This window comes from Dendronephthya gigantea, unplaced genomic scaffold, assembly GCF_004324835.1.
Source record: "Dendronephthya gigantea isolate DGI-Jeju-01 unplaced genomic scaffold, DenGig_1.0 000007F, whole genome shotgun sequence".
Taxonomy (NCBI): Eukaryota; Metazoa; Cnidaria; class Anthozoa; order Malacalcyonacea; family Nephtheidae; genus Dendronephthya; species Dendronephthya gigantea.
In genome coordinates, this window is record NW_021163017.1 from 967,445 (window position 1) to 982,599 (window position 15,155).

Consider the following 15,155-nt stretch of genomic DNA (forward strand, 5'->3'; position numbering starts at 1 on the left):
TTAATGATCATTTACAGATCTTTCTATAAAAAGGATGTCTGATCTCCTGTTTTCAAAATAGGTTTTAGGAGCTTCAAATAGAAACTGCTTAGAGTTATGGCTCAAGTCATTGAAATGAACGAACCTGCATACTAAATCATTGATAAAATGATTCCATCCATTACCCCACTTGATGACGGATGTATTATCAAACAAGATGGTGTTAAATGTGTCAATATCAGGATAACATCCTCTCTTGAAGTATTTGGTGTAACATCCTCGGGCCGCTTTGCAATTTTTGCCATGATAAGGTTGTAAACAATTGCAAGTATATGAATTTCCTTGAACAACGCAGGTACCTCCATTTTCGCAAGGTTCAGGACCACAAGCATCAACTACATATTAAATAATGAAAGTTTACATGAAAGGTGGATCATTTTGATAAAATTGTCCTTCCGGCGCGAATTACGCTTCGCATACCCACCGCGATGCAAAAATGTGGTCAAAAATAAAGAATAAAATGCATAACATGAAGAAAAACCATAAGTTAAAGAGCTTTACCTATTCCTTCGCAAACATCTTTGCCTATTCTATCCACTAATTTGGACAACTGATCGAATTCAAAAATACTTTCATCTTTAGGTTCGCTTGCAACTGTTTTCAATTGATCAGCGTCCAAGTTGTTACCAACTCCAACCATCAATAAGTCGACACCTTTCTTTTTCAATACTTCTGAAGGTTGTTCCACCTCGTCCTTTGCTTTGCCGTCTGTTAGTATCACCACGATTCTCGATGTGCTGGGCGCAGAGAAATTAAACGAAGCGCTTTGGACGAGCTTCAAAGCTTTGCCCAAATCCGACCCAGCTGCGGGAAACTTAATCGCATCAATTGCTTTGAAAATATCATCTTTTGACTTGAATTTATCAAGCCCAAAGACTAGTGTAGGCTCGGTACTATAAACAATCACGCTAGCGCGAACTCTTCCTTCGCTTATACGAAAAGCATCGATGATTTGTTTCGTGAAATTTAGTTCACGTCGAAAATTTCCTTTGCCATTTAGCTCAATACTTCTGGAACCATCCAGGAGAAAAACTAAGTCCAGGTGTTGAAGGCACGATGAATCACCTAAATAAAGCAATTGAAGTGTGTGGATACTGAAACGGAAGTTATGTTGGTAGGTGTTTAAAGGAATCTCTATAAATTGAATTCACCATCCTTTGATTTCTACTGATAGTTCATCTGAGAAACGATTAATTCTGCCTGTAACTAGATGCGAGCTAGATAATAATTCAGATTCCAGATTGAGTCGAAGCCAGCAAGACTGGAAACAATAATTCTTCAAGTATTGTGATAGTTTAGTGGAACAGTTTGAATGTTGTCGTTCGTGAGTGAATCGTTTCTACCATATTAGACTTTAAAAAAGGACTACATTTTGTCAAAGTCAATTTTCGAGACATTACACACTTTGATACCAAGACTAGTCCATAGATTGTCACCGAATCAAGCCGTTGGCAACACAAACAAATGTCTTGACGTTTCGACCTAAGTACATTTGTTAGGAAACTCTCCTGACATAGAGATTTAGGTCTTCTGGTGAGGGTGCTAATTTGGTCAAAACGCCGAATTGTACATTTTCTAGGGAGCGTTCAAACCATTCATAAGGTCATTATGGTGTGAAATTGCCAGGCGTTGATTATTTTGGGAAGAAAGCTCCCCAGGGCAGTGGGTAAATAATGTTAAAGCATATACACATGCAAAACTAAGTATTGGCAACACCATGATAAGGCACACAGGAAAAATTTCAGTTTTCTCAAAATTTTCCAGCAATTTTTGAACGGTGGGGTATACGAAACGAGCCAAGACTGTGACATTGTATAATAAGTCTGGATGTACTAAGAGACTCATGGACTTCGAGCAATACGTTTTCTATGGTGTGTCATGTCAATGCCGAGCATTTCAGAAGCATTTTTCTTGGGGGGAGGGAGGGAAAGGATTTCGGACACACAAAAGTCACACATTTCAACCCAATAACCACGCACTTTGTCACCTAATTAAATCAGTGTTTCTGTGTTTGTATCAAGTTGTTACTACGGGAAGCAAAAGTATTCTCGTCATTAGAACATCATTTTAAATCCTTATGGAAATGAATGTACGAAATATACTCTCAATAGTCGTGTCATTCGGCTGATGCTCGTTAGACATGGACAAATTATACCAAAATTATCTCTCAAATGGCCTTTCTCAACAAAGGCCGACACGATGCCGTGGAATGGAGATTGCTCATTAAGATTCACCATTATAATAATGAAGCGCCAATATTGCGTTCAGTATTAAGTCCTTAACAAATATTGAAACAAATAAAATAGTTAAACTTTCAACTGATTATAATATCAATTAGGTTCGAGGCGAAGGGAATGTTGCAAAGCCGGGGTCATTAAGTATAGAAAGTGGGCTATTTATACCCTAACTTGGAGAAACCATTAATTCAATGCCCTTCTTTCAATGTCTCTTCATCAAAAGTTAATGACAGTTAGGTTTTTGTTGTTTTTTTACGACTTTATGATGTTTAAAAAAATGGATTAACATTTTTTATCGTGGTTAGTATCATCACTTATTGCGAGCGATTTGCCAATGAAATAGTGGAACCCGTCTGTCTTCAATATTAGTAATAAATTCCCATCTTTTCTACAGAATTGTAGCAAATACGTTAACTTATTACCGCTATTCTTATACTGCTATATCCATGCAGTAAATAAGAGCAAAGATCTTTGGTTCAAAGGATCACACTTTAATCGCTGAGTTGAAGAATGAAGAGGAATGTGTACTTTACTAATGCATTGAATCTTGCATAATTAATCGGCGTTTTTGTCATTGAAATTCCAAAAGATACAATTTGATTAAACGAATATGACAGTTTACCAAGACAACCGTCCAAAATTTCGTTTCTAGAACACTTTTATATACCAGATAACGTCAAAAAAATAACCGCAACAATTTTGTCCAAACAACAATTTTGCAACATAGACATCATTTAGCTGCATTCATATGTCAAAATTGTCATATTGATGATTTATAACGTTTTGTTATTAACTCGATTTTGGCGCCCTTTGTTATAATGCCGGGAAATAACAAGGTTGCAAAATTAGTTCTGTAATTATGGACAGACGCATGAATGTAAAGTTTTGCTTCGTATATATGCGATTAATAAGTGATATGTATTCACGTAATTTCCTTCTTGCATATCAGAATGTACGAAAAGCTCGTGAAAATGGCTCTGACGAAAACGCCATTCCGATGCCGCTTCGAATAGTTTTGATGTCAAGGTATTAGGTAAAATATTTCTTCATATCAAAAAAATTTCGACATTCAATTCTAGAATAAACAACTCTGGTTATTTCTACAACCAAAGGAGCAAAATTTGCAAGGAAATCTTTACAAAAAGTACAAAATAGAAATTCGTACATTGGAAAATAAAGCCAAACATTTTTCAAGTAAAACTACTTCAAGTCATGCATGTCATTGATTGATGATCCAGAATTATGTTTAAGCGAAGACCCCCGCTGATTATCCTGAACTAATACCTGCTGAGTGATTGCACTCATTTAACCAGGTTGGGACATGCACTCCACCCATAATCTGGGATCACACCTTATATTGCACATGTGGACGGGATGGGAGTACAGCATCCCAACGCTGTAAACTAGGCGAGCGTCAAGGAAAGATGTTCAGATAAACCCCAGAAAGAGTTTGACGCCTGTATTCAAAAAGCTCACTCACACTCTCTGAGTGCGACATAGAAATTTTGTTATTTCTGATCAATGAGAAAGTTCTTTCTTAGTCAGTGGAAAGATTTAGGGTAAAACACTGAAAATCAAGCTATCGTTTGACTGAAAATACCACCATGAAAAAGTTATAAGGAGATTGAGATCTCCCACTTAATGAGTTTGAGTGTGAGTGAACTTTTAGAACACATGCAGACGTGAGTATCCTAATTACTAACTAGTCATAGGATTTATCTCAGTCTTTTTCTCAGGATACCGGAATCCATAAACTACATTTTCAGGTGAATCCTGACAGCTTCTTTATAAATACAGGCATGCAATTATCTCTCCCAAAAACCTTTAATCACATTAATTATGAAACCGTAGAAACCCTTGTTTTAAGAAACGTTACAATATTACCATACGGCTTACCAGTTATGACCATTGCCCATGACAAGGTCCCCAAAAACGCGAGAAATATCGCTCGCATGTTGTCCAGAGTTGGCCGTTCTGCTTTCCTCCACGGGAGTCTTACAAAAATGATATTAAATGTTTCCAAATGTTTCTAACCTACGCACTCTTACTCCGACGCAAGGTAGCAGAGCGACTAGTGTTGTTCAAACACAGACTGGGAGCATTAATGGACTCTAATCCAGAATTCATAGCCTTGATTTTTGGTGCGCACAAAAGCAAACAGCCTGCCATTGTGATGGTAATCTTAGCGATAGAAAAACGCAAAAATGCTTTGTGCCCACGCTCGGTAAAGTTACACCTACAACATCCAAGTTGAAGCAACGAGTTCAAGCAACATTCAGCACATTTTGAACAGAGTTTCACTTGACTTTGAAAGTATACCTTGTACTGAAAACTTGCAATGGTTATCAAAAATATACAGTGGTATTTTCTTACACACGAGTTTGCTATCAGGGATTAACCAAAAACTACATAAAGTTGATTTAGTAATTTGCATAAACCCAATCAAGTAAAACGGTTGTAATCCCTAGTTAATCAATCCACAGATCAATCACATTGAGGTAGTTACAGAAGCGATTATGGACTTATGGTAGACAGTTGTTGTAACACAATCTTTTCAGACTCTCTGGCGATGAAGGGTACAGTTTTGCTAAATTTTAAAGTGTTTTATAGAGACATTGCTATGATGCGCTGTCAAGTTAGTCTTCAAAATTTGAGAGGATGAAACGCACGAACTCTGCATTGTGGGTAATATTCCGTCCCAAACTAAAATAATGTCCCCTCCTTTTACGGTGGCAATATATTGCACGTGCATTTGGCGTGTTTTATCGTGCAATGTGCATGCAATGCACATGCAGTTGGGATGAGCATTCCTGTTCATCTAGAGAGAACAGTCGTATCCAGTACAAAATCTAGCAATTACTTGGTCAGTTTAGGAAATTTAATGATCAAAACTATTATATAAAGTCGGAATAAAAAGACAGGGACTTTGTGCCGCATGTTTGTTAAAAACGCTTTTTTGTGAGGCCCAAATATAAACTAAAATAGTTTTATCGTAATCATGATTATCATTAAACATCAGTGGCCAGTTGCGTGAAACTCTTTAACTATATAGTTTCATAGTTAAATCCTAGTTAACTCAGAAATACACGACTCTGATTGAGACTTTTTACTATTAAACGGCCAGCAGTTGGAAATTACATCTCTGCTTAACAACGAAGGATCTTCAGCCAAAATGTTTTCTGTCCTCATTGCAACATTTGGCCGGGTTCATTATGTGCGCATGTCTCAGATTCACTGCACTCGAAATTCACAATACCTTTTTCACAATAAAGTTACAAAAACTCTCACCGTAATGTCCGACATTAGTCACGCTGCTTAGCTTAACGTTATTCAAGCAGATATATTTGTTTCAAATGGGTTCAAAGTGCATCAATTGCACATAAATGAATCATTAGACTCGGTGATTAATCGGAAAACGACTTTATCTAAAGGGATTGAGATGAATTCTTCAAACAAACATTTACAAAGTCTGACATCCTACGCTGTGACAGAATCTACGTAAATGTGTAGGTTGCATGCATGGGTATTACGATTTTCCGGCGAATAAGCCCTGTTTGTTTAGAACTTTCTACTTTTTTGAATAATGAAGTAAAAATTTCTTCCGTTGTTATGATTGGAAATATGCAAACAGCAGTAGCGAAGGGAGCAGTTCTAGTTTCTAGCGGTAGATAAGCAATACAACTAAATGTATCGCATGCCATATTGTTGATTTGGTGTCGTTCAAAACAAGCCGGTCCAACAGAACTAAATGCCGTACTTTCGAGAGGAGTAGGCTCGCACATTCAGCAATACAAGTGTGGTTCAATTCTTACCACATATAATTAACTCCCAAATTGCAACAATATTGTCCCCAATTTTTCAATTGGTCATCGATCATGGTGGATTATACACCAGTAATGCCAAACGAGTGTCCACTGTCTAATATGCTCTATGGACCAAAATTCACGCTTAAAATAGATATACTTATCACTTAATTTTCATATAAAAAGTTAATATGGTGCGAATAGCAACATATCCCAAGGTAAATAATAAACCAGGGCGCTCGTGTTCATGCGGGTTGGTTAAAATGTAGTAACTCACATAACTGTTTCTATCCCATCCTCACCCACCAACTTAGATTTCTTTTCACTCTCATTATCCATCATCGCATCCTTTCCATTCCTGAGGTCCTCGATGTCCTCTTTCTCCCCGTAGTAGGGAAGAAAAGGGACATGACGAACTATAGGGAACTTTTGTAAGCGGGAAGTGAGAAAAGGGATATCATAGGTATGAATTGAGGCCCTTTCAATATGGACTTCGCCGCTTTGGCATTCGTGTGTTTTACGCCATTTCAGAATGCCTCGTTCTTCGTCGGTTCCGGAAAGGGTCACATCCAGGAAAAGCCCGACCATTCCTCCAACCCACATACCCGTTGTCAGCAGTACATACAGGACCGAATCCAAAACTTCAGACCCTAGAATAAGGATAGAGTTAAACTGTCACACTCTGAATCATAAAAGACAAGTACACTGGCGATCTTGGTTGCGATTTTAGGAACAATTTTCTTCTTCTGACCGATGCAAATGAGTAAATAGTTATAAATGCTATATACGTATAAGTGCTCCTATTCGAACATCAGTAACTTATTCACACAATCACATCTGTCCAAGGAAGGAAACCGTAGTGAATATTGCCCAGATTAACTAGCTTAAACTGGAACAACGGTTGGCGGTTCCTCGTGAAAAACGTGTAAGACCTTCACAAGAAATAAGAGCACCCATACCTGTATCAATGGCATCCCCGCGTGGTTTCACCCATTTGGGGACGACCAATCCAATAAAAATACTAAAACCAAGTATAAACAAATTCCTCGCAGAGTTCAGGTCGACGAACTGAAGATTGGACAAACCTACAGCCGTCACCATTCCGAACATAATGATGAAAACACCTCCGATAATTGGCTCAGGAATTGTCGCAAACAGCGCACCAAATTTCCCCAGCACGGCAAGAACTACCATGAAAATACCACCGAATTGTATCACTCGACGGCTGCCTACCTGGAAATTTTAATATCAAAAACTGACGTCGTTTTTAAGGAACCAAAAGCTAAACATATTCTAGGATTTCTAGGAGCATTCAAGAAAGGAAATATTAAGAAAATACCTTTGCACGTTTCCTTATACGAACGATATTTACATGATTCTTCTAAGTGGTTTAACTCGACCGTTTTATATATGGACCCTTTGGCAGACATTCAGTAATTCAATACTCACAACACAGCATTTCAAACTGTAAAGGGTCGTGGTCACGGAATACTTATCAGAAGGACAAATCCATTGTTTTTTGCCTAAGTGGATTCGTCACTCAGCAAGTACCGCAAATGGAGGCAATAACAAACAGCCCCATTTTCAGTATGAGCAGGGGAGTGATTGTTGCCATTAACGGTACTTGCTGAGTGATGAATCATGGGGAGAAACCACCCCCCTGCCAACAGCGCCATTTTTTATATTTGCAGGGGGGTGATTGCTTTCACTTACGGTACTTGCTGAGTCGCTTACGATAAGTATTCTGTGCCGTGGTGCTTAATCGTTTATTTACGGTATTCGGAATGTACTGAACTTGGGATTATTACGTATAAAGACGCACCTTTGTAATTCCAATAGCGCCAATATTCTCGCTGTACGACGTAGTTCCCGTTCCGCTACCAAAAGCACCGGCCAGCACACAGCACAGGCCTTCTATCAAGATTCCTCGATTGATCGCATGTTGTGGCACCGCAGGCGCGCCCGCCAAGCGCGCGCATGCGTAGTAATCGCCAACAGATTCTATCATACCGGCCATGACGCCCGCGATCATGCCAATAACAGAGGCGACGGATACCGTTGGTGTTCCCCACTGACCTAGTAAAATGGACTGTTTGCTTTAGTTTCTGTATTCACAATGTCCCTGAATTAATATATTTACACATGAATACGATAGAGCAAAGTGTATTTTACGGATTGATTTGAAAATATACTCGATAATGTACGTATTTCACTTGCCCTAAGTCGACTTAGTATCTCAAGTAATTTGATTTCAATTTGCTGAAAAACTACCAATTTTGAAATAAAGAACTGACTTACACTTGTTAACCCGTAGATTGTGATTGTTTTTTTTGTTCCAGTTCATAAATAGAAATCTTAAAAGTAAAATTCACTTCCTACCATTGGAAGAAAACGAGAATACAATAAAGTCTGATCGCATAGTACGGCTTGTAGTTGACTACAAACCTGGATAAGGGATCCTAAACCACGGAGCATCGTGCAGCAATGACACTGTTTTGTCCGTCCTTGCAGCGTGACCTTTCTCAAAGGAGCCTGCAGCGGTCAGAATGATGCAGAAAAACCAGGCCAAAACAACAGCAAATAGAACCTACGAAAATGAAAACTATGCCTTAGTCACCCTACCATAACTCGATAAACAGATTGCTGCCGGCCTTGGAAGTAATTCAATCATTGTGCTGCAATAGATCTTTCTCGAAATGACGTCAAACGTTAAACACACGTCTATTGCTTGAAGTAAAAAGCCAGACCAATCTTCTTACCGGGAAAAGTTCGAAGAGGGCAACACGTATGCTGTAAACGCCATTCGCTTTGCTGTAAGCAGGCAATGGTACTTTCAAATTCTTCAAGTATTGGGAGAAAAGAATAACAAGCGCTATTGTTCTACAACGAGAAAGAAAACTTATTCATATTGACCTCAAATGCGGAAAGTCTGATGGTACACGAAGTTTGACTGGCTCGATAGTTTTGAGGAGCCAATCATATTTCGTGTAACATCAGACTTTCCGCGTTCGACGTCATTATAAGAAATATCTATTGATTGATAGATTGACTATAAAATATTTGTCCACACATTCTATGACTACTTAATAAAATTTATCACTTACAAAATCGCAATTCCCCAATGTTTTGCTAACAGAAAAACAAAAGTATAACGTCCATTACGGCGTAATGGAAAGCTTCCACTTGACACATGCACAATATATTTATTGTTAAATATAACAGCTAGGTTTTCAGAAAGAGGATTTCATAAACTTACAAGCATGATCTGCACCGACATCAAATAAAGAAAGACCAATTAGAGAAATGGATGGAGTTACTGTGAGGGGTCCAATATATTTCATCAGAAATCCCATAGTGCCCGTCGCGCCAATAATCACCTGAAATAATGAAGCCACAATGATCGCCCCTTGGACCTAAATAACCACGCAAAAATGTTATGTAATGCAATCAAATAAGCAACTCATCCGTCAATACATCCGATCAATTGATCGCCCCCTGAACCTAAATAACCACGCAAAAATGTTATGTAATGTCAATCAATCAATCAAGCAGCACATTAATACATCCGATCAATCAATCATTGCATCGATATATCGATAGGTCAATCACGTTTGATCGTTTGAGTACCTCTCGCATCCTCTCTTTCCAAGCATCTGGATCCACTTTCTTCTTTTTTAGAACTGGTGATGAATCATTGCCGTCTGGTATGTGAGAATAATAATGAGTTTATGATCTACGACGCGGTTAGGTCGACGTCGCTGGTCAATTATTAGGGACCTTAAGCATGTAGAACACGAACGCGACGACGACGGCTATCAATACAATGGTTCATTGAAAAGAAATGAATATTTAAAGACCCATGATGGGTTTTAGACGTCGTCTTCGTTCTGTTTACAACGAGAAAACGTCGTTTTTTACGTCTTGCCTAGAACGGTTGCATTTCAGGCCCAGCGAGCCCTCCCTCGAATTAGGCTCTATAGAATTGTCCTTAAACATAAACACAATGTTTTTAACGCCTTATATCTCACTGAATTGGTACAATTAATAATATAAAACAACAACTTTGCCATAGCATTTATTTAAAGGAGAATTTCAGCCGCGTCGTCGTCGTGTTGCCCTCCTACATGCTTAAGGTCCCTATTAGGGAGATTTAGAACGCGAGGACGTGAACGTCAGAGACGACGTGAAAATGGCGAATAAATGGCGTGGCATGCATATCCATATATGGACGCATCACGCCATCATCTATTCGCCATTTTCATGTTCTCTTTGACGTTCACGTCCTCGTTCTAAATCTTCCCAATAAAAGCAGTTTAACATCTAAGTTTTCGTTACGTGAAGATACTCGATTTCTATCAATTTCACGAGACTAAATGACCTACCTTTTAAAAACGAAGGCAAATCGAGGGCTTTATTGTTCGTACAGACATTTTTCCAGCACGATGAATTATCTTTTTGAACTATAGAAATTGATGATTATATACGGTAGTCAAAAGTTTCCTAAAGTCAGAGCAAACATGTCAATTGTGTCAATAATTCACATGAGCTTCTCTTCTTAGCTACCGCAGAAATCCTGCATCATGAGCTTTATTGAAAAATCGTTGAAACAGATTTTCAATTGTTAAGGAAGAAACCAAGAAAGCTCACGACCTAGCTGTCGTTCCTGTCTCCATAGGAATTCGTTTTCACCTTAAACTTAGTGCAGTGTACTTCAAAAATTCGTGACATCTTGCTTTGAAGAGTCTGCATGGCTTCTATATTTGTGTAATCACAGGTATATATAAATAACTCATGCAGATGCTCACCTGATTTTGGTTCTTTTAACGTTTCGGGGCATCTCCATTTTGGCAGTGTTAAAATAGCGATGGTTGGCGCCAAAAAACTAAACGTTCCTCCCTGAATGATAGGCAAACTATCCAAGGAAAGATTTCACGAAATTAGGAAGAAAATGAGATGATTCTCGAAGGCTGTTTGCATGAACAGTTACATTGTCATTGGATATTTAGCCATGTAAAATAAAGTTGTTACTTGAAACGAACTTGCTTGTAGTCAAAACTTTGCAAAGTGTATTCTTATTGTAAGATGTTTTTCAAGTTGTGGCCCGTCCAAAGATCCTTCATTCTTCACAGGGCCTAGTTACACTTATATGTGATCTTTTGTGCGATTTTCGCTGATGTAAACAAGCGAATTCAGTTACGAATGTTCAAATAAGAGGTCCTACGAATCAGAGCATTTGTAACTAATTCCTCGACCACATCTATTAGAAGAAGAAAATCGCACAAACAAGTTAAAAATCGCAGCAAAAATTGCCTCAGTGTAAACTTACCGGACGCCGACTGTGCTTTGAAGCAGTGTTGCGATGCCAGATGCAAAAAATATCGTACAAATCAGTTGACTTTTCGCGATTCCGTTGTTTCCGACACACAAAAACTTGGCAATGAGCAAAGGTAACGCCACGGTACCTCCAAACATTGTCAGATAGTGCTATATATGATTGTGAAAAAGAATTATGGTGGTTGGTTAAAGATAGGTTCATCATTCATGTAAACACCGTGTTGTACGGTTATATTATTACAATAAGAATAGTGCAGGTCGGATATACCGGTATAATAATTATGGTATTCAACTGATTTTGAATAATATGTTCCAGTAGGCCGGGGGGGTTTTACCATTATAATTTCCGAGTTAAACAATTGATTAAATCTCATTTCGCTGTTTTTACCTGAAATCCGAGAAATAGAGACATATACCAGGGGGGGTTGTCGTCGATAGAGTACGTAAGTCGAACAAAGTTCGAAGGTTGATCGTTCAAAAATGCCTGAAAAGAAAATATTGATATATATGACGTCCAGCAGGGTACTTGGTGGTATTTAGCATCACTGATAACGAAGTAGTGAATGCTGTACAGGGTGTATCAACTGCATAGAAGCGAACATATGATTATGAATATTAAGTTAGTTGCAGTTTTTTTTATACATACAATCGAAAACATACTCTGGAATTCATATGAAATCGGATATGATTTAAGCACAAACGATTTGACATCTTTTTTCCAAGAGTTTCTAACAGCTTAATCGAGTTGTCTTTCAAGTAGCGTTACTGTCAAATGACTTTTTTTAATGTCTTTTTAATGTAGTAATTCAATATGTGGTTGGGAAACAAGCGCAAGCTCTAAATGTGCTCCTAGCCACAGACTAGGTATTCTAAAAGACGATTAGAATATCTTACTTTATACAAAGTAAAGAAATTTTTACCCCAACCTAGAATCAAGGTAAAGGGCCCTGGGAGTAATACGCAGTAATACGCATTTCTCCATACGCAATGAATCGCCAGTCACATATGGACGTAATAAAATTTCTGACATATTCGTCATGGACGCAGACACAGACGACGTGGATTCTCAGATTTAATAATTTTTCCACACAAAAACATCATACTATGGCGTCGATGCGATGAGAAGTTGAAGTCACTGCGCGCGCACTGAAAAAGATAATAATCCCTTTACGAGAACTGCATGGTAAGTGGTAAACATAACCGCGATGACCTGGAATGCGACTGAGCAAGTGATAAAAAGGTCGCGATCATAAATAGAACATTTAAATGACCAGCCTTATCACCAATTATCTTTTTCGTTTGATGAAAATCGAAATTCGGAGAGCGTTCTTCCAGATGTGGTGATGCCGAAAATTAGCATTACGTGCGCTTGGGTGCGTTTCTGTGAATGTCAGTGTGAATTAAAACGGACCTCGGAACCAAATATATTCCCGTTCTACATATGATCTACGTTGCTATTTGTTGAAAACGATCGAGAATGATTTTTAGAGAATGCGAAAGAATACTTTGAGAATATATTTGAGATCTGCATGCATCTGATATACCTCGTTATCCGAATAAAATAAACAAGCTATCGGCTGTAGAAACAAACATTGGCGCAGGAAGCGAAACCCGGGTGCACGTAACATTTGCATGATGACGGTCTTGACCTGTTTTCCATATCAACAGTATCATAACGTGACCTATATCCTTGGCACTCGGCTGGAACTAATCGTCTAATGACTTTAAGATGAAAGTAATAATGATACGGCTTTCTTACGGCAGGTTGATATGGCAGCTGAAGCCCGGCCGCCACACGCGAGAACTATCAGTTCAGCTAACAACTTTACAAGGCAGTAAACTCAACCTGAGAACTATCCGCACACGTGAGAGACTTGCCTTTCGAGGCGAATTCCTCACGAAAAACTATCGGCACACGTACGAGAGTAACTTGCTGAGCTAACAGCCACGCGTGGTCTTTGTCGAGCTAAAATAGCTCTCGTGTACAGCAGGCTTAAGCCGTTGACACTGTCAAAGTTCCTGTGTTCACATTTGAAAACTTGCACTAGTTAATCCCAAGTTCTGAATGTTCTACAGCCGCGAGTATCAAGAAAAAGTAACCAGTGTTTTCGTTCCTTGAATAATAATTCCTACCAAATACATAGAGGCCTAGAATTTGCCGTTTGAAAATACCAACTGTGATTAAAGAAAATTCGACAGTGTAAACCGGTCCTAATTGTATATCTTCATATGTATGTATGGTTCTCTGTTTAGAATTATAAATCCAGTTATGGACCTGCGATTATGGGTGTAAAATATCGGACTGGTAAAGTTCGACATGCGTGCACGAAACGAAGATAAAAGGTCATACGAGGGTTTGCGGTCCTCAAGGCTGTCAATGATATGAAACGAGATGTAACGGCAGTAACACGTCAACTTACAATTTAGATATATCAAAGATTGTCTAGATAACTTAGATATATAAACAATTCTCAGCACAATTAAACAATTTTGGTAATTGTTAAAACGTGCTTTAAGATTCTAAGATTTTATGAGTTTAACAATCTCGTAGCGGTATCATTACCTCGTGAGGTAATAATGCTCTAATTTCCACAGTTTTTCTACAAATGTCCGATTGGAAACGTCTCGAAAGTATCGATATCAGTTGCATTTTCTAAACATCTCTACAGGGAAAACCATTTTGAACATTCGTGTTAATTAAATTTAGGTTTTAGCAGCTGGGTAACTCGTTTACCTCGACTTATAGCGCTACCCTTGAAAGGCATTTAGCGATCCCTGATATTAGCTTTGCTGATCCCGGATTGAGAAGATTTTTCTCAAAAGCACGAGCCCACAACACAATTTAAACAAGTGTGCCTACCTTCGTCTCTTCGTTGCCGTTTGGAGACGTATCATCCTCGATTTCATCCGGGCATTCTTTTTGCTCAGCGTCGAACCGGCCACTTTCCAGGGTAGACATCACGACGCAAGGTGCGCGCACGCAATGCTAATTCGAAGCCGAATGCGCGCTAGAAAGACACTGACAAGAAAGAGAATGGAAAAATCCTTGGGTGAAGTATCAAGACGCCTAAACTGTTCAGCCCAGCGCTGTTTGATGACTGGCTTCAACGATTCGTGTTTCGAAGCTGAAATGGCAATGAAATATAGTATTACATTTTTGCGCTAATTAACTTAATTCCCAAGAATTCGCTCCTGGTATGGTTGATGCGCCAGACAAAAATAGAATTTTCAAAAACCGCTATTGTTCGCGGATATTACCTGAAATCTTCCACCTGAACTCTTGACTCTAGGGATAATTTCTTTTGCAAACTCATGTGTGATGAAAGCATTATGGTTTGAGATACCAAGTGTGGCATATTTTTACAAGCAAATAATATTTCCGCTTGTTAATCAATTCAATTGAAGAATTAAGCCGATTCAAATTCTGACGCAAGTTTAAGAGACGTTTTTATCAGATCTATTGGCATAAGCTATCAGCTCCGTGCAGCGGGGATTATTTGGAGATTATTACAACATGACATGATGACAAACAGTGGCGGCGGAACCGGGCGTGGCCAAGAAGAATTTCACACAGACATGCAAGAAAAAACTACGAATTTTTGTGGCGTCAGACAACACGATGATTTCTTTTTTCAATTTCACCCCACGAAAAAAAATTGTTTTCGATGATGACAAATACAGTGGATTTTGAAATCCAGAATCATGCAGGACTTCACTTTGTCGTCGTCGATGATTACGTGAT

General features: G+C 38.6%; 2 protein-coding genes across 2 annotated transcripts in view; both read right to left on the minus strand.

The window, feature by feature from the left end:
- LOC114517333 (fibrillin-2-like) overlaps positions 1-4,397 on the minus strand; it is a 29,990-nt gene extending 25,593 nt beyond the window's left edge. The window contains 3 exon segments of the mRNA XM_028537024.1: positions 125-374; positions 541-1,104; positions 4,173-4,397. Of these exon segments, the coding sequence (XP_028392825.1) occupies positions 125-374; positions 541-1,104; positions 4,173-4,230 (872 nt within the window). The 5' untranslated portion in view covers positions 4,231-4,397.
- Positions 4,398-6,095: 1,698 nt separating this feature from the next.
- On the minus strand, positions 6,096-15,155 carry LOC114517334 (solute carrier family 23 member 1-like). The gene is made up of 14 exons (XM_028537025.1): positions 14,672-15,155; positions 14,274-14,538; positions 11,802-11,897; positions 11,406-11,563; positions 10,885-10,991; positions 10,462-10,539; positions 9,707-9,780; positions 9,336-9,492; positions 9,184-9,208; positions 8,839-8,959; positions 8,525-8,666; positions 7,902-8,155; positions 7,039-7,312; positions 6,096-6,729 (listed from the first exon to the last, which is right to left on the minus strand). Exons 2-14 carry the CDS (start codon positions 14,370-14,372, stop codon positions 6,353-6,355), a joined length of 1,962 nt encoding a protein of 653 aa, XP_028392826.1. The 5' UTR covers positions 14,373-14,538; positions 14,672-15,155; the 3' UTR covers positions 6,096-6,352.

Bases quoted from the DNA above. Each gene is read 5' to 3' on its own strand.
- LOC114517334 (XM_028537025.1), bottom strand. From the start codon at position 14,372: ATGTCTACCCTGGAAAGTGGCCGGTTCGACGCTGAGCAAAAAGAATGC. The intron at 11,564-11,801 runs GTAAAAACAGCG...AATCATATATAG, and splicing joins CTCTATTTCTCGGATTTCAG to CACTATCTGACAATGTTTGG. The intron at 7,313-7,901 runs GTGCGTCTTTAT...TAAAATTTCCAG, and splicing joins GCGCTATTGGAATTACAAAG to GTAGGCAGCCGTCGAGTGAT.